The sequence below is a fragment of the Arvicola amphibius genome, chromosome 8 (assembly GCF_903992535.2).
Source record: "Arvicola amphibius chromosome 8, mArvAmp1.2, whole genome shotgun sequence".
Taxonomy (NCBI): Eukaryota; Metazoa; Chordata; class Mammalia; order Rodentia; family Cricetidae; genus Arvicola; species Arvicola amphibius.
Genome location: NC_052054.1, coordinates 45556322 through 45579683, shown reverse-complemented (window position 1 = coordinate 45579683; position 23362 = coordinate 45556322). Strand labels below are relative to the sequence as shown.

General features: G+C 42.2%; 1 protein-coding gene across 1 annotated transcript; it reads left to right on the top strand.

The window, feature by feature from the left end:
• The first annotated feature begins 210 nt into the window (after positions 1-210).
• On the top strand, positions 211-23217 carry Nus1 (NUS1 dehydrodolichyl diphosphate synthase subunit). The gene is made up of 5 exons (XM_038340037.2): positions 211-761; positions 15638-15763; positions 16534-16683; positions 19318-19417; positions 21784-23217. Exons 1-5 carry the CDS (start codon positions 347-349, stop codon positions 21872-21874), a joined length of 882 nt encoding a protein of 293 aa, XP_038195965.1. The 5' UTR covers positions 211-346; the 3' UTR covers positions 21875-23217.
• The last annotated feature ends 145 nt before the right edge of the window (positions 23218-23362 follow it).

Sequence of the window (23362 nt, the reverse complement as noted above, 5' to 3'; positions counted from 1 at the left end):
GCGCGCCGCCCTCCCGACCCCCAGGGGGCGCCAGCGTCTCGGAGCCCGCCTCATTCTCAAGCGCACGCTCTTCCACGTCGCTTAGTGGCGGCTCCAGCCTCGCCTCCTCCCAGTCGCCCCGGCAGCCAATCAGAACTGTCCATGTACTAACGGGGGCGGGGCTGCCGAGGGCGGAGGAAGATGGCGGCGGGGGCTAGGTGAGGTGTTGGCAGTGGCGAGGGGCTCGGGCGCGGGGGGTGGGGGGCCGCGGAGCGATGGCCCGCGCCGGCCGCTGGGGAGGATAAGACCCCGTCGCGCCGCGGGTGTGGGCCGGAGGGAGGAGACGGTGCCCGAGCGCCACGGGAGTATGACGGGGCTGTACGAGCTGGTGTGGCGGGTGCTGCACGCGCTGCTCTGCCTGCACCGCACGCTCACCTCCTGGCTCCGCGTTCGCTTCGGCACCTGGAACTGGATCTGGCGGTGCTGCTGTCGCGCCGCCTCCGCCGCGGTCCTAGCGCCGCTCGTCTTCACGCTCCGCAAGCCCCCGGCCGGCGGCAGGAACCGGCGTCATCACCGGCACCCTCACGGGGGACCCGGGCCGGCCGCCACCCATCCCCGGCTGCGCTGGCGCGCGGACGGCCGCTCCCTGCAGAAGCTGCCGGTGCACATGGGCCTGGTGATCACCGAGGAGGAGCAGGAGCCCAGCTACTCGGACATCGCGAGCCTCGTGGTGTGGTGTATGGCCGTGGGGATCTCCTACATTAGCGTCTACGACCACCAAGGTGAGGACCGGTGGGAGGCGGGGTGGCGAGGACGCTTCCGAGTCCGAGGACTACACCTCTGGCTAGTTTGCTTCAGGTCGCCTTGCGAGGCCTCCGCCCGCCAGGCCCTGCGAGTTCAGGTATAAATCACAGTGCCGGCGCTTTCGAGGAAGGGAGATCAGTTTTATTAAACGTTGGCCGAGTCTTTGGATTTTGCTGTGTGTATGTGTTTTTACATTTAAAAAATACTTACGTTCCCTTAAGGTATCTGTTTTGGCTTTGTTTCACAGAAGAGGGAGCTGACGTTCATTCAAAACATAAACTGCGTTGCCCAAGGTCACAAAAGTAGTAACGGGGAAATAATTGTAACCGGTCTGTGCATTCTTCAAAGCGTCTCTTCAAAGGTGTTCAGTGCATTCATCTCAAGTGCGACCGGGCGGTGGAGGATTTATTCATGAGCCGTATCGTAGGTTTTCCAAATGAGCTTTTAGAATTAGATGGCATTTGAATTGAGTCTTTGAAAAGTACACCCCGATCTCTGAAGCTCGGGATCATTTGTGATCATTTACCCTTAGTGGCCCGTCCGGTACTTGATGCGGTTGTCTTCCTGTAAGTTCTGATCGAGGCAGTGAATTTCATCATACTTTTCTTAAGTACAGAATTCAGCACGTACTGCATGGCAACACGCCTAAAACATTATGCCAAACATATTTCTCGGAATCTTGCCTTCATCTTGTGTACTCTCAGGCTGGTGGGGAGAAAGGCACACCCTAGGTGATGGGTGACGTTTGGGGGGTAAAGTTACTACTAGAAAGGAGAGAAATTCTGAAGACAGGCACTTGAGAGCTGGTGTAGAGGAGATGAAATTTGAGTAGGGCATTGAAGAATGGGGGTGGGGAGTGGAGACTCCAAATGGCAGAGTTGAATTTCAGTCAAGCCCCAATGCAGTGCTAGTTCCTTAAAAGATAAAGCCCTGGCGGTAAGGATGAGTTAGGCTGCAGTGCCGGGAAGAAAGTGACTTTTCTTCTTGCTGCCCTTGCCTGCTTGCCCTAGAGGAGCAACCTGGGTTTTACCTCTAACTCTCTGCCAGCCCGATATTTAAGTGCAGGGTTGGTTAGGGTAAGTAGTAATCAGTAGTAAGTAGTAACCAAGGAGCATGGTTCCACAGGAGCCTGTCGTCTGAAACGATGATTGGCCCTGTCGAGTAAAGCTTGGTGTATTCAGAGGCTGACAATAAAGACTCAAGAGACCAGTAGAAGCCAGGAGACTGTTTGATGACACAACTCTTGCTTAAACCATTGCAGTCAGTCATACAGGGATATAATATGGCAATAAAAAATGGAAATTAAAAACATTAAGCAATGCGGATTGACTTATATCCGGTAGGAAGGAAAAGACAAAGCTGAGTTGTTCGACTGCTTCCAAGCAGAGATTATACTACATCACACTTCCTTGTTCCTGCAATTCCTGTTACTGCATTTCTGATGTGACTCAAGTCCTTTGTCATGTGCTCTCAGAAGGAAAGCAATTGGCTATGAAAAGAAGTCAACTTCGAACAAGTTTTGACTGAGAACTGAACAGATTTAAGGAACATTTTTACTGAATGGACTTCAAGGATTCTGTGTGCTACTTAAAAGCATTTTTAGGCGATAATTTCAGTTTGAATAAGAGATCTTCAATTTACTTATCCTGGCTTTTGACTGATTCTTTCACTCAGCAAGCAAGTTGGGTATATATAAATACCATACCGTTCCGGGCATGAGCATGCAGGAGTAAATGAAAGCAGAACCTAAGTCTGGCATCTGATGTTAGCGTGTTAGAAAATACATAGTTTTAGAAGCATAACAAGGAAAAGTAAGGTAGGGGAGAGAAAGTGATAGCGGAAAGGAAACGATGAGGAAAGAGATAAAGTTTTAGATTGGGTGGCCAAGGAGAAAGCTAAACTTTTGAGTAGACAAAGATAATTATTTAAACGTCATTCTATTTCCTCCACTATACTTCTTTTTAAGCTTACAGGTACTTAGGAAAGTTTATGTGTATTGCCATAGACATAAATGCTGCATTCACTGAATACCTGCCGTGCTATAGAGTTATAACATTCAAGGAGATGTGTGTTATACATTAATGTAGACTGATACATGAGTCACAAATGCTGAGTGTGAAAGACTTCAGGGAGAGAAAAAGGCAAAAATCTCGTGGCAGCGCTGTTAACCTCTTGTGGCTCTAGGAGGGAAAATGACATTTGCATTGGAACTAGCAAAAGTAGATAGGATTTGGAGCTTGAACACTGTGCTGTTTCTGTATGTGAACTGGAAATGCCACCACCTCTTTGGTAAGATTTTGAGCCTTGAATGGAGCCTTGGGAACAGTGAATGGAACAGATAAGTTTCTTTAACAGAATGTTGGAAAATTAAGTAAGATGATTGCTTCAGAAGCTGTTTTGCTTATATTTGGTTTTGTAGAAATCGATCCCAAAGTTCAGTATTTTAAAATAATTATGTGTTTAGTCAGCTCAGCTGTGCAGTTTTCCTGGGGTCACTTACAGAGATTGCAGTCAGATAACTGGCATGAAGGCAGAGGTTGCCATTATGGGTCATTTTATTCCTGGTATGCAGTGGCTGGACTAGGAGAGGAGATCTGTCTTCATATGGTTCCCACATGGCTACTCTGAGCTTCCTTATATTCTAGAGGCCTCAGAATTATCGAAGTGTCTCCAGATCAGGTGTTCCAGGGGCAGACCAAAGCTGCAAGGCTTTAGGACCTAGCTTAAGCAATAGTCGCACATCTGTCTTGAGTGAAGGAAATAGATTTTACTTCTCAGCTGTGGCGAAATGGCTCATGCCTCAAGGTAGAGCTGAGGGAAGCCACCTTGGAGACAAGCTTATTGATTTTATTTCCTCCATCCTATATCTCTTCAACTTCAAATCTGCATTTACATAACATTCATTCTAATTATGATGGGTTTTAGATTGTTTTTAATCCTTAGACCAAAATACCCATTGTATTTATGTACTTTGAGATGTCTCTTCCTGTGAATTGATGGTTTTGCTTGCTTGCTTTTTTAGAAAGAGGCAGGTCTTGGTAGGCTGGCTTGGTACTTAAAGTTTTCTTACCTCAGTTTTCTTTAGTGCTGGGATTACAGGTTTGTGGCTTGTTTTATTTTTATTTTTTATTTCATGAGCTCTTCCTATGCTGCCCAAATAGGTGGATTCAGATGATTGTGCATTAGCTTCCCTAAAGCTGGACTTATAGGTTCCCTCCTAACCACATACACACACACACATACACACACGCACGCACGCACGCACGCACGCACACATGCATGCACAAATATCCCCTCCACCCCAGAAATCACATTTCAAATATGTTTTGTATATATTAATTTTTGGTGGTTCTGGGGATCAAACTCTGGGCCTTTGGCAAGTTGAGCACACAGCCCTGAGTTTTGCAGTTCAGCCCTTGTGCTTTTTATGATGCATGGGAACTGTTTAGATTATGGTAATTCCTGCTGTGTGCATTCATTGGAAAGTGAGGTTTTCTTAGAAGATTGGTCAGGAATTTTTGAGCTCACAGTTCTCATAAGGAGAACTGTGGTTATTTTGTCTATATGATTATGACTTAGGAAATGATTATAATAGGGACTGTGTTAAAAACTGTTTTTTGATGTATTTGGTGTTACAGTCTTTGGGCTGTTACGCTTTCTTCTGTACACTTGAAGTACGCAGCCCTGCATGTTGTCTGGATGGGTACTGTCCTCATTGGTATCTTGCTTATTGTATGGTTGTTTAGAGAAGTTTGAGGAGTCCTTGGAATGTTTATAGGAAATACTGATTCAGCATACTTACTGGCCAGCTGGGCATCTGTTTTTATCAAGCTACTTGTATGGTGCCCCTGCACGATGCAGTTTGACCTTCACGTAGAACAAAAGCTACTCTGGCGCTTGGCTATGCAAGATGAATCATGGGTTAGAGCTGGAGCCTAGTGGATGTAGTTCTGAGGCCTGAAATTCACCCCTCCACACGTCATTTTTCACATTGTTCGCTTGTAATGATAATTTGGGTAAGTCACCAAGGTATTTTCTGTATGAGATCCAGCAACCAGACAGCAAAAATATTTTGTTCTTTCTGCTTCTCTTTATTTGTAAATCTGTCCTGTGCAGTAGTTTGGGGTAGTGAATTCTCAAATTAGCACTAACAGGACTGCCCAGTGCCACCCAGCCTTCTCAATCTATTTCTCATGGGTCTCTGTACCTTTTATTACACCATATTTAGTTTTTTTTGTGATCACCTCTTTTTTTTTTTAAAAGATTTTTGTTTTTTTATTATGTATACAGGGTTCATCCTGCATGTATCCTGTAGTTCAGAAGAGGACACGAGATCTTATTACAGATAGTTGTGGGCCACCATGTGGTTGCTGGGAATTGAACTCAGGACCTCTGGAAGAGCAGCCAGTGCTCTTTGCCTGTGAGCCATTTCTCCAGCCCCATGATCACTTCTTTTTGGAGTGCCTGAAATGCTTTCTTCCTCCCCTCCCTCCTTCCCTCCCTCCCTCCCTCCCTCCCTCCCTCCCTCCCTCCCTCCCTTTCCTCCCTCCCTCCCTCCCTTTCCTCCCTCCCTCCCTACCTCCCTTTCCTCCCTCCCTCCCTACCTCCCTTTCTTTCTTTTTTGTTGTTTGATACAGGGTCTCACTGTGGCCATAGCTGTCTAGGAACTCACTCTGTAAATGAAGCTGGCCTTGGACTCAACAGAGATCCACTTGCCTCTTCCTCCCTAGTGCTGGAGCTAAAGGCATGCGCCATCACCACCCAGCTCACTCTATCTCTCTGATCCTTGTGGGTCTACCCTTACCTCAGACTTGTGTCTTATGCTGCATCACCTCCTGTTAGTCTGTCTTGCCTCTGTTTTACTCTGTTCCTGGAGCTCCTAAGAATGATGGGTACCTCTAAAGATGTTTCTGTTTTCTTAGTTAATGGAGGAGGGTCATCTGTCTATGTGTTACTTTCATTGGTTAATAAAGAAACTGCCTTGGCCCTTTGATAGGACAGAAAATTAGGTAGGAGGAGTAACCAGAACAGAATTGTGGGAGAAAGAAGGCAGTAAGGCAGTGAGGCAGTCGCCAGGCCTCTCCTCTCTGAGTCAGACGCAGGTTAAGATCTCTGCTGGTAAGCCACCCCTTGTGGTGCTACACAGATTATTAAATATGGGTTAAAGCAAGATGTGAGAATTAGCCAATAAGAGGCTGAAACTAATGGGCCAGGCAGTGTTTAAATGAATACAGTTTCCGTGTAATTATTTTGGGTAAAGCTAGCCGTGTAGGAGCTGGGCGGCGGGAAGCAGCCCGCCGTTCCTTCTACACTTAGTGTGTGTCTGCACTTCATGGTTGTACGTCAGACATTCCATGGATGTCATCTCTACTCCCTTTTGCTTCTTTCAGGGTATGGCTTGGTGTTAAATGCCTGCTGTGGTCAGGCAATACACATCCTTTGACTCCTGAGAGGCTGTGCTTCCCACACACAAGCATAAGGAGCTGAGTTGCAGCTCGTTTCCCAAGAGCGAAATCTAGAATTTGGGAACGTAAACTTAAGTCTGTTCTACTTTGGCCTGTGACATAGATACTAACAGGAGGTACAACTCTTAATAATGATTGTTCTTCTTATGTTGAATTACAGAGGTGCCAGATCTATCGAAAAGTCCAAATACACGCATGGTTGTATTTGATATACTGGACAGTGTATCTGGAGTGTTTGTATTCCCATGTGTAGAAACTCATGGAAGGGAACCTCCATCCCTACTCCTCACTTTTTCCTAGAATTTTGCATTTATCTCAGCATCCCAGTATGTCCTATTCTCGTTTTTCTTGCAAAGGACTCTACCAGAATCCTATCATTGAATCTTAGAGCATCCAGCCAAGCCCGCCTCCTTGGGTAGGCTCTTTGAGTTATTTCATCTCTCTCTTGCTTTATCTCTGAAAGGTTCTGTTCTGCTTCATTTTTTGATGTGAGGAATAATTTTGTTCTGAATACTTTTTTATTAAAATATAGTGCTAGATCTATGGATTAAGCCTTTTGAAAAATATTTATTGTTTCTAATTCGCATGTATGCTCCTCAAGTGAAAGTGTTCTCGGAGGCCAGAAGAGGTCAGTAGATCCCTGAAGCCGGAGCTACAGGCAACTGTGAGCTGCCTTATGTTGGCGCTGGGAAGTGAACTTGGGTCCTCTGCAAGAACAGTACATGCTTTTAACTACTGATATGTCTCTTCTGCCCCATGTATTAAATTTTAATAGTAACAATTATCTTTTGTTAACTTCTTGAAAAAAACATTTAGCTATTTGGTATAGAGCTGTGTGTGTCACAGCACCTTCATGGGGTCAGAGAACAACTTGCAGGAGTTAGTTCTTTTCTTCCTCGATGTGAAGTCCAGGGGGATTGAACGCAGGACTCCAGGCTCAAAAACAAGTGCCTCTACTTGCTGAGTCATCTTGCTATTCTCTCTGTTGACTTCTTTTTTTTTTTTTCTTTTTTTCTGTTTTTGGTTTTTCGAGACAGGGTTTCTCTGCAGCTTTTTTAGAGCCTGTCCTGGAACTAGCTCTTGTAGACCAGGCTGGCCTCGAACTCACAGAGATCCGCCTGCCACTGCCTCCTGAGTGCTGGGATTGAAGGCGTGCGCCACCACCGCCCGGCCTCTGTTGACTTCTTACTGTGCGGTACATACTATACAAAAATGCAATAATTCTAAAGGATTGCTAACTCCAGAAACAGAATCTAAAAGCTAAGAGACATATCGCCTAAGGAAACAGGTCTAGAATTTGAACCAAATTTTATTTAAAAGTTTTGTTCTTATAATTCATGTTATTTTCATCATTTAGAAAATAGACAGTAGTCGCTTTATGGACTGACTATGTTGTGTCATAGCACTGACATCAGGTGATAGAAATTTCACAGAAGGCGTTTTAAGGCAGGTCGTTTCCCATCTCACCGTTCTAAACGGCCACCCCTAGCTATTGGATGCCTGTCTAATCACTGCAGCTTAACAATGGAGCTCTTGCTCTCCATGAACTAACTGTTCAGCAGATTAGCAGAGTTCTGAAGACATTTCTTGGTTTTAGAATGTGCAGCTTTAGCTGGTGATGTTGCTGGCGTGGAGAGGAGTGCTTGCTTCATGTGTGAAAAGCCCTGTCTTTCATCCCGATGCTAAGGAAACAGGCAGTTAAATAAAATGTGCAGCTGGAACTGAGAGTCTGTGTGTCTTCAACTTGCATACTTGTGTTGGAGGGCTTGGAACTGTTACATGAAGCCATCAGTCCAGTTTGCTTCCTTGCTACAGTATGTTGATGTCCTAGCATAAAATTGTTATGTGTGAGGTGTCCTGAGGCTCTCCAATAAAATAAAATAGTTTAATGACTTATAAGGATTTGTGTTTATGACTGCAGTAGTCACGTAAAATTTTAATATATATATATTCTTCATTTAAAATGATTGTACTATTGAGTATATGTTTTCTTCTCTAAAGACTCTCCTCCAGTAGTGTGATGGTTGTGTGTTACAGAGCTTAAGTGAAGGTAACCAACAGGTAATTTACTTAGATCTTTAGTTGAAAATAAAAGGCATTTAAATTGAAGGCATGTATATAAGGATACACTGCTTTAATTGCACAGCTTGGAGGAGCTTGGTACCTAGGAGAGATTTTTTTAGTGTTGTCTTTCTTTGTCCTGTGAATCCTTTTTGCTAGATGTTTCTTAAAAGGATTGTTCCTATAGAAGGAACAATTATGAAAATTCCAATAAATATGTTAAATGTGTATTTTAAATATTTGAGTATATATTTCATAGTCATTTTATACATTTGATTATATATGTCACATGAGTTTTGCTAGAGCCTTTATGAAGTACAGGCAAGATTGGTTGATTTATTGGTTGGTTGATATGTGGTCCTAGGATTCCAACCTAGGGCTTTAGAACATGCTAGGCTCTACCTCTGAACTATATTATCCAGTCCCGGAAATACCAGTTTCTCTATTTTGAGACCTGAACAAAATCAGCCAAAACATTTTTGGTAAAATACCAGAATTGAGATAGTCATGAGAATGGAGCAGAGAAGGATACATTTTGTGTTAGTGACAGAGCAGCACGAAAGAACTGCATTGCCGCAGATTCCAGAGTGCTGTGTGTACACATGCACCAGGGCAAGGGTGGGAACATTCCAGGGTGCCATGGTGGAAGGTCAGGGAGCATTCTAGTGTTGTCTAAACTTTGCACTTAGTTTTTATACCACAGTTACAAACATTTTCTAGAATATAAAAGAGACACATTTGGCTCCCAAAGCACATAGCTCTTGTTTATCAAGAAACACCACACACACACACACACACACACACACACACACACACACACACACCCCTACACCCCTATTTTTTTTCCTGCGGTGCAGCTTTCCTAGCATAAAATTTTATTCTTTCATTGGAATTTGAGATGTGTGTGCTTGTGTACATGTATATGTGTTTTCAAAGATGACTCTTTCACTATAATCTTTCTGTTTATGATAACTTTGGGAAATCAAGCCTTTGTAAGATAGTTATAGAGCAACAAAAACAGAAATTCCTTATGTCATAACAAAACTTACGTTAGATTCCTAGGTGATTCTACAAGAATACATGTAGTTAGACTTTTTTTGTGACTGCCTGTTCCCCAATAATGACATGGAGATGTATTAATTATGTAAGCTTGGCCTTAGCTTAGATTTGTTCTCAACTAGCTCTTGTAACTTAAATTAGCCTGTTTCTGTTCATCCATGTTCTGCCACATGGCTTTTTACCTTTCTTCCATTCTGTATGTCCACTTCCTCCATGTCTTGCTGGTATCCCTCGCTGCCCTGGATTCATTCTGAGTTCCTCTGCCTGGAAGTTCAACCTGTTCTCTTCTGCCTAGCTATTGGCCATTCAGCTCTTTTTTAAACCAATCACAACAATACATCTTGACACAGTGTAGACAAACATCTCACAACAAATACTTGTTTTCCCTGTGAACCTTCTCAATCCTTTAAAACCCTATAGGAAGAAAGTATCAGTCCCTCCTGTGGCTGTGGTCGTCATTCTCTGTTGCTGTGCTAATACTGTGTAACACACTTCCTTCAGCAAGATTACACCTCTGAAGTGTCCCCAAACAGTGCCACCAATTGAGGACCATATGTATAAATACATGAGCCTATGTGGGACATTCTCATTCAAACCACCACATGCTTCAGTTCTGAGTTTTTCGAAAGCTAATACTGTGGGCTTTTGAGACAGCTCTGCAGCTAAATGTGATTGCTGCCATACCTGACAACCCAAGTTGCATCTCCAGAATCCATTTCAAAGTGGAAAAACATCTCTACAAAGTTGTCCTTCCTTCAGCCTGCACAAACACGGCAGATGCACCTCCCCCGCCCCCATCAAGCAAAAATATCACCAAGAATAATAAAGACTGACTGATAGAAATTTAGACCTAGATTTCAGAACAAATCCTTCCAACACTAAGGACAGTTGTTTGTTCACCCTGAATCTAGTTCCTTATCGTTAAAGGGGAGGATGAAGTTTCTTTCTTTTTGTTGTTGTCTTACTGTGTAGCTCAAGTTGGTCTTGAGTCCTCAGTCCTCGTGCCACAGTCCTCTAAGTGCTGGGGTTATAGTTATGTACCACTGGGTCTGGCTTAAAATATCTGGTTAAATTGCAGTACGATATTCTGCTTTCTCAAAAGTGTGTTTTCAGATGGGTTTTCCTTAAATTGGTTAAATCCAAATATGAATTCTCACCCTCTTTTTCATCCCAGCATTCTTGGGTCAGTCAGTTTACCTTGTAGAAGACAAATAGGGTAGATTATAAATGAGAAAAAACCAAACGTCCACATACCCTGTGCTATTTCTTGAAAAATTATGACAGTCAAAGCCGGCCTTTTGTCTTTCTTGTATCATGTGACACGTGTAGATTTTGATTGCTGAAGAGAATTATAAACTGGTCATCGTCACATACTTTGTGGATGAAATAAACACCAAAGAATGTGGTCAGCTATAGGGTCAGCTATGCCTGTTTCATGTAAGCCTTGGGAAGAAACTATAGTTTATATTTCAGCTGTCCTCTGCCCAGCTTAGCCTTAGGCACTCTCTGTGAGTCGGGCTCAACTGTTCTGCCTTCTAAATTCTGCATGCAATCAGGAAGTGTCTACTTGTATTGTGAGAGTTTCCATTCATGCCCCTCAGGTTTTGTTGCTGGTTGGCACTTTGTGTACTGATAATTCAGTTTTTTAAGTAAACACTGAACTCCTGTTATATGGAGGGAAACTCGGGAGAAAAAGATAAATGAGCTAGAAATTTACAGGTAAGAATCAAGTTCAGTGATGGAGGTGGTTGGTTAAGTTAATGCTACTTTAAAAAGTACAATATTAAGTTTATAAAGGGATTTGAACAAAATCCTTGTGAATTAGGGGATGAATGAGACACTGGGAAAGGTCTCTGGAAGGAAATGACACTTTAATTGCTTTGTAAGGAATTGGGAGAATTGTGCAGGCGTAGGCCTTTAAAGGTCATGTAAAGAATAGGGGTTGGGTGATTACATCTGTTTGATTAATTTTGTTGATTATAGAGCTACAAAGAAATAGGTTATTTCCTAAACATGCATTATTTCTACCCATTTGCTGTTGAAGCAGAGACAGCAGTGTTTATGTTGAGGGGTTATTGCTGCATGGAGCCATTGAAGACACTGAAGTTGGAATGGGTGAGATGGAGATGTACCCAGAGCTGAGTGATTTGGTAGCCTAGTGAAACATTCTGGAAGGGGCAGGAAAACGTGCTTGGAAGGTGCTTGTCATGAAGAAGGCTACCGTGACTGGAAACTACTGTGGCGGTGGACTGTAGAAGGAAGTGGCGGGCCGTGTCCCGCCACCCGGCTAGCTTTACCCAAAATAATTATACGGAAACTGTATTCTTTTAAACACTGCCTGGCCCATTATCTGTAGCCTCTTATTGGCTAATTTTCACATCTTCCTTTAACCCATATTTAGTAATCTGTGTAGCACCACGAGGTGTGGCTTACCAGGAGAGATCTTAACCTGCGTCCATCTCGGAGAGGAGAAGCATGGAGACTCACTATGGCGACTGCCTGAAGTGTCTCCCCACTCCTGCTACCCAGCATTCTGTTCTGTCTACTCCGCCTACCTAATTTTCTGTTCTCTTAAAGGGCCAAGGCAGTTTTCTATATTAATTAACCAATGAAAGTAACATAGACAGATAACTCTCCTCCATCATTGGACAAAAGGAACGAGGGTGTAGAGACCATCTCTGTATCGTAGCCTGAGCTCTTCTTGGCTTCTTCGTGGGCAGTGAAGGTGGCGGTGCTGCAAAGTGGAGATGACACTTGGGTGGCTGGGCAGGTCGTGCTGCCTTTAGGTCTAGAACTGCACGCTTGCTCACCTACCTCATCTGTTTGTAGTTCTCACTCTGCCTTTTTCTACATTCCTTGGCCCTAAATGCATAAAACTTTTACAGCACCCCTCCTTCCTTTGAGATGAGGCCTTAGCCTCAAGTCATAGCCCAGGCTGTGCTGGAGTTTAGAATGCAGCCTAGGCTGGCCTCAGACCCACAGTAGTCACACTTGTTTTAGCTTCCGTAAGTACTGGATTACAGGTGTGAGCTACTGTTCTCTCCCCCAACTTGTTCTGATTGTTTGAGAGCTAGGTGTCTTCCCCCCCACCCTCAGGGTTTCTCTGTGTAGCCCAGGCTGTCCTGGAACTTGCTCTGTAGACCAGGCTGGCCTTGAACTTAGAGATATGCCTGCCTCTGCGTCCTGAGTGCTGGGATTAAAGGTAGGCACCACGGCTGTCAAGTCTCCCTGCTTGCATTTGCTTGTTTATAGAACTTTGAGGTAAAAGTTGTGGTTGGAATGAACTGGACGTGTTCGGAACAAAACAACACCTTCTTCTTACTTACAGATTCAAATATTTGTTCAACATGGCTGCTTGACATTAATCTTACAGAGATTTCTCATTATTTTACTAGACTTCTTGGCATACCTTTAAATATGAACCCTAAATTTTTCCATATTCATTCTATCCTTGTTCTGCCCCCTTGTGGATTTAAAGATTTCCAAATGACTAGACTCAAGGAGAACTCTGCGCAGTGTGAGAGGGCTGAGGAATTCTCTCCATCTGCGGAGCTACGAGGACTGGCTTGGACTTCATCCTCATAGATATGAGACTCTTGTGATATTTGTATGTCTATATTATATATTTATCTGGTCTTTGAAGTGGCACAGATGTTTTTGTATTATACACGGGAAACTTGCTCTTAATGGCATCTGTAACTATCATTGTTCAAGTTTGCATGTTTAACAAGGATTTGTTTTACTTTTAATCACACACACACACACACACACACACACACACACACACACACACACACACACACACACGTGAGGGAATGTGTAGGTGTGAATACTGGTGCCCATAGAGTCCAGAAGAAGACATAGGCTCAGTTGAGGTTAGAGCTACAGGTGGTTGAACTGCCTGATATGGAAACTGAACTTGGGTCTGCTGCAAGAACAGTATGTATTCTTAACTGCTGAGCCACCTCTCAAGCCCCTCCCCACTTTTTGGTGGAAGAGAGCCAGTTCCTTCAGGTTGTCCTCTGACATTCACATGTGTCTGCTGTGACTTGTATGTGCCATTCCTACCCAAATAAATAAGTTAGTTTTAAAAAAAAGTATTCCTATGCTACCTAGTATAAAAGCCATGGGATGGTCTTCATTCATCTCTTATGTCATACTCTCTGTACTCAGGTTGGCTATAGTAGTCCTTCGACTGGATTCTATTCTTCGACTGGGGTCCTGCAGTAGCCTGTTGCCTGTCTAGACATTGCTTGTACGTTGTCGAATATCTCTGGCCAGCAGTATGAAATAAAACTTAAGAGTCTCATCTCAGTCCTTTCCTCATAACGTTTGCGTCACCAGTTTTTGTGTGTATTTTATGCATTTCAGACCTCACTCTGTCTAACATTTCCCCTGTCTAATGGCTTCTTTATAGGTATCTTTTTAATTTCCTAGATGGAGTTTAGTTCAAGTCTTGCATTGGAAAAATTGTTTCACTTTATTTAGTTATTTATTTAGCTTGTTATTTGTGTGTGTGTGTGTGTGTGTGTGTGGTCAGTGAATGTGTGCCAGGGCATGTGTGTGGAAGTCGGAAGACAACTGTGGGAATTGATTCTTTTCACATATGGGCTTTTGGGGTTGAACCCATAGCAAGCACCTTTGCCCACCTGTTGAGACATCTGTTGAGACATCTATGAGACCCCCACGTCTTGCTTCTTGTAATAAGCCTTCTTCTGTTGGAAAACATTTTTTTTCTTCTTGTCTTAGTTGTGAAGAGACACCATAACCACAGCAACTCTTATAAAGGAAAACATTGGGACTGGTTTATGTTTCAGAGGTTTAGTCCATTATCGTCCTAGAGGGAAGAGAAGCATGGAGGCATGCAGGCAGACGTGGTGCTGGAGAGGTAGCTGAGAGTCATCCGGATTGACAGGCAGCAGGAAGGAGAGTGAGCCACACTGGGCTTGGCTTGAGCACCTGAAACCTGAAAGCTCACCCCAGTGACACACTTCTAACAAGGACACACCTTCTACAACAAGGGCATGCGTCCTAATACTTTCAAATAATGCCACTCCCTTTAACCTATGGGGGCCGTTTTCATTGAAATCACCACATTATTGTTATATGGACGAGTCCAGCTTGGTATTTGCTTGCTGATCCTTTCCTTCTCTTCCTACCTTCTCCCTTCCCCTCCTCCTCTTCTTCTTTTTTTTTTTAAACTTAGATTGTTAGATGGGTGTCATATAGTTTCTTTTTTTATTTTTCTCTAAGGGATGTAGTGGTCATAAACCTTAACTGCTGTGCATGGTTGGAAGATTACAAAAATTTATTTTTGTACTTGGGTTTAAATTTTTTGAGTTTTGCGTGGTTCTGCGTCTTCCTCCGGATAATTGGCTGCAGAAGCTAGAAACCGAGCTTGGATGACTGTGGATGTGACAGCGATAGCCCTCAGGGAGATGACTAGCAATCAGCTCAACTTCATTCCAGAGTATAGGAAATATATAGGATTGGGAAGCCAGGGAACAAACTCTAATTTGCATTAAATGGCACACTCCTGTCATAAGACTCCTGTATGTGGCAACAGGGATTTATAGCAAAGCTTCTAGTACTTAGGGGAAGGCTTCTAGCAGGAAACTGTGCCATAGGTCATTGCTAGAGATAAATCAGGCATCCAGGTTTTAGACAGCTTTCAGATAAGGGCAGTCCTCTGGGTCTAGGAACATTCTCCAGATAAGGGCAGGTAGAGAGCAGGAAGTCTCGCTGGGGAGGAGGGAGTCCTCCTTGTTGCCAAACCTACAGAAAACTGTCAGGCTATGGTAGATTGTAACATCTGACCAGCAGGGCCTCTCAACAGTTATGCTCTGATTTATTCTTTACTTTGTGCATACTTTATACTGCCTTCTCTTATAAAACAAATCAAATTGAGGCAGTAGCATTTAATTTAGCTAATAAACCTGCAGAGAAAAGATGTTAGATCGGCAATCAGGAGTAAAGACATTTTTAGATCAACCCCCAGGACACTGGATTTCAGTTTCTTTGGATGTCAGTAAATAAAGGTTTCAAGTGAGGGACCTCTTAAAATTCCTTACCAAGTCCTAGTGTGTCATATTCACAGTTCTTGTGTGTCAATGCTTTTCCTTTATATTCTAGTTTGAGACTAGCCATTACTACTCCATAATGCATCCTGTTTTGGATCTAGTATTGTGTCCATAGCAAACATCTGGTAGTCATTGAAGAGTGTCACCTAACCTAGTTGTGATCTCTTTGCTCATAAATTTCTTTTTAAGGTATATTCAAGAGAAATAATTCCAGATTGATGGATGAAATATTAAAACAACAACAGGAACTTTTGGGCCTAGATTGTTCCAAATACTCACCAGAGTTTGCAAATAGTAATGACAAAGACGATCAAGGTAAGTGCATGTGGGCAACTGGGCACATGACCATATGTGTTTCAGGGTGGATTTTGTCACATTCTTCATTTATTTTGCTCTGTTGGTCTTTATTATAATCAATTATATTGCTAGAAAATAATATTCAGAAAATAATACAACAGCAATTGACATTATAGAAATGAATCCATGTTTAAGAATTTATTTAACCATGCAGATTGTATATTCTCTGTGAACAGAGAAGCCCAAGAACAGATACATCTATAGTAGTAAATTTAATGAGTGTATAAATTCATGCAAAACTGGTTTTTTTATAGGGTAATATGAAAGAATGTTTAATGTAATACCTTTGTATTATTACCAGTTATCTAGAGTCTTGCAGTTATAAAGTCGCTTCCAGAGCCAGAGAGGTGTATGGACAGTGCACACGTAGTCCACTGAAGCACAGTTTTCTTTAGTTTGAAGTTTTCTTTTATGTTACTACTAAATTGACTGTGAGTGTAGATGGCATTTTTAGATGGCAAAAATTATGGCTAGCCTCTTTCGTAGAGGGTTTACTCACTATGCAAAGCTGCTTTGAGGATTTAGAGAAGCTGGTATGTACAAGCAGGCACCGCTGTGACCTGGTTGTATGCCTCCTTTGTTTGGTACTGACACAGAAGGGCTCGAGTGGTTCCTGGTTATCACAAGTCTGTCTTTAGTTTGGTCTGAGCTTACTTCATAAAACTGATTTTGAAATAAATATGGAAGAGCGTGTTTTAAAAATTACCTTATCTATTTTTTTCCTCTAGTTTTAAATTGCCCTTCAGCAGTGAAGGTGCTGTCCCCAGAAGATGGAAAAGCGGATATTGTGAGAGCTGCCCAGGACTTTTGCCAGTTAGTAGCTCAGCAGCAGAGGAGACCCACAGATTTGGATGTAGATCTGCTAGACGGCTTACTTAGTAAGTCAGGAATGTTTCCCATTTTGTCTCCCAAAGACACAGATGAAAGAGAATATTTTGATTCTTTTCATTCTATACAATCTGGTTTGCCAGGCCTGGTGACTCATGCCTTTAATCCCAGCATTCAGGAGACAGAGGCAGGCGGATCTTTATGGTCCAGGCTAATTAGCCAGGGCTAAATAGTGAGACCCTGTCTTGGGGGGAGGGGGGAGGCTTTTATTGCTATACCCCTTACAGTTCTGACATTTAATGACCCACATGTGAAAATGATTTTAAGAATGGAACTTGCACTTACCATGAAGATTTAATAAAAGAAAGGGATTTTAAAAAATAGGTATTTGGGTATGTGTGTGGGCAGCTGGGCAGCAGTCAGAGGATAGCTTTCTGGAATTGCTTTTCTCTTCTACTACGTGAATGTGGATAGCTCACCGGGATTGGAAGTAAGCACTTTTACCTACTGAGCCTTCTTGCTGGTTCAAGGAAAGGGTTTTTGAGGAATTTTTCTTTTTAATGAATATTCTTGGAAGTAGGATTTTGGTCTTACTTTTCTGTCTCTCTTCTACTTCTTTTTCCTTTTTAGTTTAGGCTTTAGCTTAAAGAACTTTATTATGATGTAAAGCCCCAAATGCAGCCTTTTATCCATGCCTCCTTTTTGTATTCGTTCTGTTTGCTGTGCAGATAAACCACTGTATGTATCACTTTTTTCTAAAACACAGCATCTCATGTATGTGCACACACATACATGTACGTGCACTCCACCTCACCCCATACTGTTGGTGAAAGTTTGGTTTGTTATTTCTCTCTGGCGCCCTTAGGAACTTCCTAAGACATTAATTAATTTCTAAGAAATTAATGTCCATTGATGGCTTCTGTAACTGTGATATCAAGGCATTCACTCTTCATTCGTTACCATAGACTGTAATTTTACTTGCTTATGAACCATGCATTTTTTACCTCAGTTATTTTACTTGCTCTTTATTCTGAACTTGCTGACTGCTTTTACACCTCTTATTTTCTGTCACTGGTTAACTGTTTGGGCTCAGGGAGTAGCAGACTATTGCATAGGACTGTTTCATCAGAGTTACTGAGATATTGACCATTTCTTGGACATTTTGGAGCCCAATTTATGGTTATGTCCTAAATGGTAGCCTGGGTGGCATATTGGTGACCATTGGGAAGTTATTGAAGTGGTGAGCAAGGGGCTTCAGGGTTTGCTAATGTATAATGAAAGTGTTTACAGACCAGAAAATTCTCTCTTTTATTTTTTGAGATTATTATATTGTTTCTCTCTTCCCTTTCCGTATTACCCTCCACATTCCCGTTGAAATTCACAGGGTTGCATCAATTGTTGTTACATGTGCCCCTCCCCCATTGTTGTTACACCCCTGCCCTCCCCATATGACCTGCTCAGGCTGTATGTTACTTGTGTGTATGTTTTCAGGACTGACCATTTGGTATTGTGTGCTCTTCCCTAGGGAAGACTATTTCTTCTTCGAGCACTCCTTAGTTGCCTGTAGTTCCTTATGTAGGGCTGAGGCCTCCTGGGCTCGGCCCTGTGTACTTTAGCATGTCTTTTGTTGCTGGATGATAATTGCTATGACCACCTGCATGCATGTCTTTGTGTGTGTGTGTGTATGATTTCTCTAAGGTAGATACCTAATGGAATTGTGTCATGTGATGAATGAATATTTCATGTTTTAAGGGAATTTCTAGACTCTATAAAATTGTTATACTATATAAAGTAGGTATCCATTTTGTATCCTTAGCAGCAAAGTAGAAGTCTCTCCTTGTTCAGAGCTGCATAATGAGATCTTGTCTAAAAAAAAAAAAAAAAAAAAAAAAAACCAAGAAAGCCCAAACAAACTGAGGTGTACACACAGTTTTAAATCTAGGTTACAAAAAGGTGGTGGTTGTCCCGAGTGTGATGTATTTTGTTCAACAGGATTCCCAGCTGCGTTCATTTCATGCATTTTAGTCTGGCTCCCTGTATCCATCTAGGTTTAGTAATCTTCCAAGGACTTGCACACTGGCTGTGCTTGCACGCTTTAAGATTCAGACTCCAGGGATCTGTGCATGGCATTTGAAAGTTGCATTTTAAATTGATACCATTGCTCAAGTCGTCTTGCCTCATCTTTACACTGGGATTTTTCCTGTCTTATCCTTTGTTCCTCCATATGAGTAGTTTGCAAACTTTATTTTCATAGTTGAAACAACCTTATCTGCATCCCCTCCAGCCAGGTCTTTAAGGGTGCTTGAGCTTTAGGAAACACTGAAAACATTTACACTGTGTAGCTAGGAATTGGTCTTTCAGGTTCCTTAGCTGTAAAATATGTGCATGGAATGACAGGAGAGAGATACTCTTCTTTTCTTTTGTTTTTGTTTGAGATAGGGTCTCATTATGTGTAGACCAGGCTGGACTTAAACTCTAGGAGATCTGCCTGCCTCTGCCCTCTGAGTATTCTTTTGTCTTTTTTTTAGGTTTTTATTAAAGTTTTTTTTTTTAATTAAAGTTTATTAAGCATTCAGATAAGGCTTCAGATAAGAGAACAGAACAGGAAATCTAAGAAGCCACTTAATTGACATGTTTATGTATCAGTGGTGTGTATTAATTTTATGTATCTCTTTATTCCCAAGGTTCACATGGTTTCCCTGATCCTGATTTAGTATTGAAGTTTGGTCCTGTGGACAGCACCTTAGGCTTTCTTCCCTGGCAAATCAGATTGACCGAGATCGTGTAAGTAACTGAAAGTGTGTTTGTTTTGTTCTTTGATCCCAGCACTATACTGTAGCTAATGGTAGTACCTCATCCTTCCGCTCGGGAGCTTATGCGTGAGTGGTAAAGTAAGGGCCTGTGGATACAGTGGACAGTAAATGTGTGACTGTGGGTGTCTGGTGTTGACTCTAGTTACCAGGAGACGGAATGAGCAGCATCTGAGTGCTGGAGCTGTTGTTCCAAGGAAGAAGTAGGAATCCACTTAGGCATTTGATACTGATAGAAATTTTATGTTATAGTAACCGTAGGAAGCATAGTACGTGGGTGTTGTTTAAAGATGCAGGGGACTGGTCCTGTTGGAGGGATGGTGTGAATGAAATGGGGTTGAGGGCTTCAGAGTCTGGGTGGTTCAGTCTGGGAGTGGACACAGGGGAGCCTATAGGTGACACAGACATGGTGACTTTGAAGCCTTATTTGGCTGTTATGGCAAGAGTTGGGTTGGAGAAAGGATAAAGTCAGAAGACAATTGAAGGGCCGGAGCTGTGATTGGGGTGAGTTCAGTGAAGGGAATGAACTCACTCATGTAGAACAGGGTTTGCAGACTCTAACACGGCCAGAATGAATCTCAGGTCTTCCAGGTCATGCAGGAACTTTCTACTTAACTAAAATTCGCCCACCATAGCAAGTGAGGCCAGATAACCACAGACAGCACATGAACAAATAGGGATGACTGTTATGGAGAAACAGGAGGTCAAGGCCAGTTTGGGCTACATAGTGAGTTCTGGACAAACCTGAGCTACCAAGAGAAACCTTTTCTAACAGACAAAACAAAGGCAGACTGTTACTTGTGGATTCCTGATTTTGAATAAAAGAGAGTTGGCTTTTGTTTTGTTTTGTTGTTGTTTTCTTTCTTTTTTATTTTATTTTTTTCTATACAGGGTTTCTCTGTGTAGCCCCAGCCGTCCTGAAACTTATTCTGGCCTTGAACTCTCAGAGATCTGTCTGCCTCTTCCTCTGGGAGTTCTGGGACTATAAAGGCATGTGCCATTGTGCTTGGTTAATGTGTTACTTTTTAAAATGGGCATTTTAATGTAGAGTTGAGGATTTAAATAGCACAGGTGATAGATACCTAGCACATAACAGGCTGTCCATTGTATCTGTGTCTATACATTTGTCTTAGCGCTCATATTTTGTTGAATTTTGTCTGTATTTTTCATACTTCCAGCAGAATAAGCACCATCATGTCAGATGAGGCATCTCAGTCCTAAAATGAACATGCTAAGAAGCATCCAGCAGCTGAGACACTGAGGGTAGAGACACACGGTGTTTTAAGACGAGTAGATAGGGCAGTTGGTAACGTGGAAGAAGACAGGAATGTTGGAGATTTGGGGGTTTTGTTTTTTCCATCTATGTATGTTTTATCCCGGCCTCAGTCTCCCCTCACCGGGAGTGTTGGAGTTTTAAGGGGGACATGAAGCAAGGTTTAGGAAGAATGCCCCCAATATCATTTGAGTAGAGACAGTGTGATGTTAAAGTGTTAGAAGGAAAAACTGGCTGCTGCTTTCTAAATTCCTAACAGTTGGAAGAAGGAAGTAAAGAGCTGTCATGGAAAACCACAAGTTCAGGCAGGAGTGGTAGGGTGGTGTGAGTGTGTGTGTGTGTGAGAGAGAGATTGAGTGTGAGAGTATGTGTGCATGTTAGAGTGTGTGGTTGAGTGTGAGTGCTGTGAGAGAATGAGTGTGTGTGGTTGTGCATGAGTTGAGAGTGTGTGAGTGATTGTGAGAGTGAGTGTGTTTAATGTGCCTGGAATTCTGAATGTGGGTTTTGTAATCTGACTGTGTTTGGCCCTTAATGTTTTGAATTTCCAAACCGCATTGTGAAGCTATTTAGAGTTGAGGGCTTTTTCAATTTTTGAAAATGATTTAAAGAACTTAAAGGGACCCTCATAATGTGTTCCTGCCACCTTTCACCTGCTTGTCTTTGTGGAATAAATGCTCCCACAGTGTTGGCAGCAGGGTCTCTCGCGCTCAGTTACTGGGTGCTCACTGCGTCGCTGTGTGGGAGGGAGTGCCTGCAGCTCTGGCCGAGGCTAAGCCAGGCTTCCACAGACTCTCAATAGTACTGCCTTTGCTATGACCATACAGAGTTCTTAAAGTGACTTTGAGCACACTGTTAATACACAGATTTTTAATCTTAACATAGGTTTTTGCATTAATAGATTGTGACTGTTTTTGCTTGAGCTGTGTCACAGTGAGTTTGACTGAAAACTTAGCCTGTTTTGCATATAATTTACCTTTTTCTGCCCTTAACTTCCTTTTGTATATCACTCCGCCCCCCATATTATAGAGTATCATCTAATTCTCCCCCTCCTTGTGTTTTCTTTTCAGCTCTTTGCCTTCTCACCTAAACATCAGTTATGAGGACTTTTTCTCCGCCCTTCGCCAGTACGCAGCTTGTGAGCAGCGCCTGGGAAAGTAGTGGTTCCTGGTTGCGAATATGATTTCAGGCTTTTGGAGAAAAGGACCCAATTGACTCTGATGTTTACAAAGTACCTATAAAACCTTGTACACACCTAGTTCATATTCCTCATAATTTATCAACAAACACAAAAAAGTGTCTTACTTGAGAGTGAGTGAGTGTGTGCGTGTGTGCGTGCACGTGTGTATGGAGATAAATTTATAAATGGGGCACATTGGCGAATGGAGTACATCATCTACAGTTGAAGCACGTAGCGGCCATGTCTTCGGAACTGAGATTTCAGATGGAGAGGCTTCAGCTCCTGCCACTCTTCTGTTTTTGTGGGGAGTGGCAGGGTGAGTAGAGAGAGCTGGTGTGGTCGTTTGTGGTGGGAGGGGATCATTTTTGTTCAGTCTTTCTTAGTGACCAAACTTTAATTTTTAAGAATAATATATTGACTTACTAGTGGAAGTATTCTCATTTGAGGGACATTCAGAGATTCTGGGTTGTTCCCTTATTGAAAGTTTGCTCATCTGCAGAGCAAAGACAAGCCTCCTCAGTTTTCCGTCCATTTCATTTTTCTGTGTAGTAAGCAGTGGGACTTGAGAGTACTGGTCTGGGTTGTAAAGATCATTTGGGGAAAAAAAAACTTAACAATATCAAAGTAAAAAATATAAAAAATTTAAATACTGAATTAGGCAGTCAAAAACCAAAAAAGTGAACAAATGATCATCTTAAAGATGGAAAATTTCCCAGAGGATAGTTTCGATTACCTTATGTAATGAGTAGAATCCTATATCATACCCAAAGCATTAAAAAAAAAGTTTCGATTAGCTTTTTATTTAAAATAAGTATTTGAGAGACATTACCAAGGCAGCTTTTTCCCCTCAAAAGTAACCTGCTCCTCTCTCGAGTGCACCTGGGGTTTTCTTTGCCCACTGAATCTCAGTGATGACTTCGCATAATGATTAGGTAGGATGGAGGCCTGTATTACCAAAGTCTGTGAGCATAATTTAACTTGATCATCCATGTTCTCTTGTATTCTAGAGAACAGCACTGTTTCTGACAGAATTAAATTCTTGCTAGATGTTTAATGTTTTTCCACTGATAAACTTTGGATGGAAACCATTCTTTATATTCGATGGACAGTTTTCAGAAAACTTTTATGAACAAGTGTATAGGAGTCAGGCATGTTTAGAATAGAGCAGTTTAAATAATAGGCCTCAGAAATTTAAAAATAGCAAAGAACATGGGTTTGGAAAGTATGCTCTGGAATTGCCTGTCAGACTCTGTGTTTCAGCTTTGGATTACAAACCCCATTTATGATTTTTAAAATATACTTGAAATAAAATGATTAAAATGAATTTTGGTCCAGTGACATTACTTTGCACTTCAGTTTTTTTTGTACAAAATTTTAAAGTCTTAATTTATTGCCAAAATTTTGTGTGAAACTACAGTGTATTATTAGAGAGATCCCCATTTCTGTTCCCCTGTACTGTCATCTGTGTT

Bases quoted from the DNA above. Each gene is read 5' to 3' on its own strand.
- Nus1 (XM_038340037.2), top strand. From the start codon at position 347: ATGACGGGGCTGTACGAGCTGGTGTGGCGGGTGCTGCACGCGCTGCTC. The intron at 15,764-16,533 runs GTAAGTGCATGT...TTTTTCCTCTAG, and splicing joins TAATGACAAAGACGATCAAG to TTTTAAATTGCCCTTCAGCA. The intron at 16,684-19,317 runs GTAAGTCAGGAA...TTTATTCCCAAG, and splicing joins TCTGCTAGACGGCTTACTTA to GTTCACATGGTTTCCCTGAT.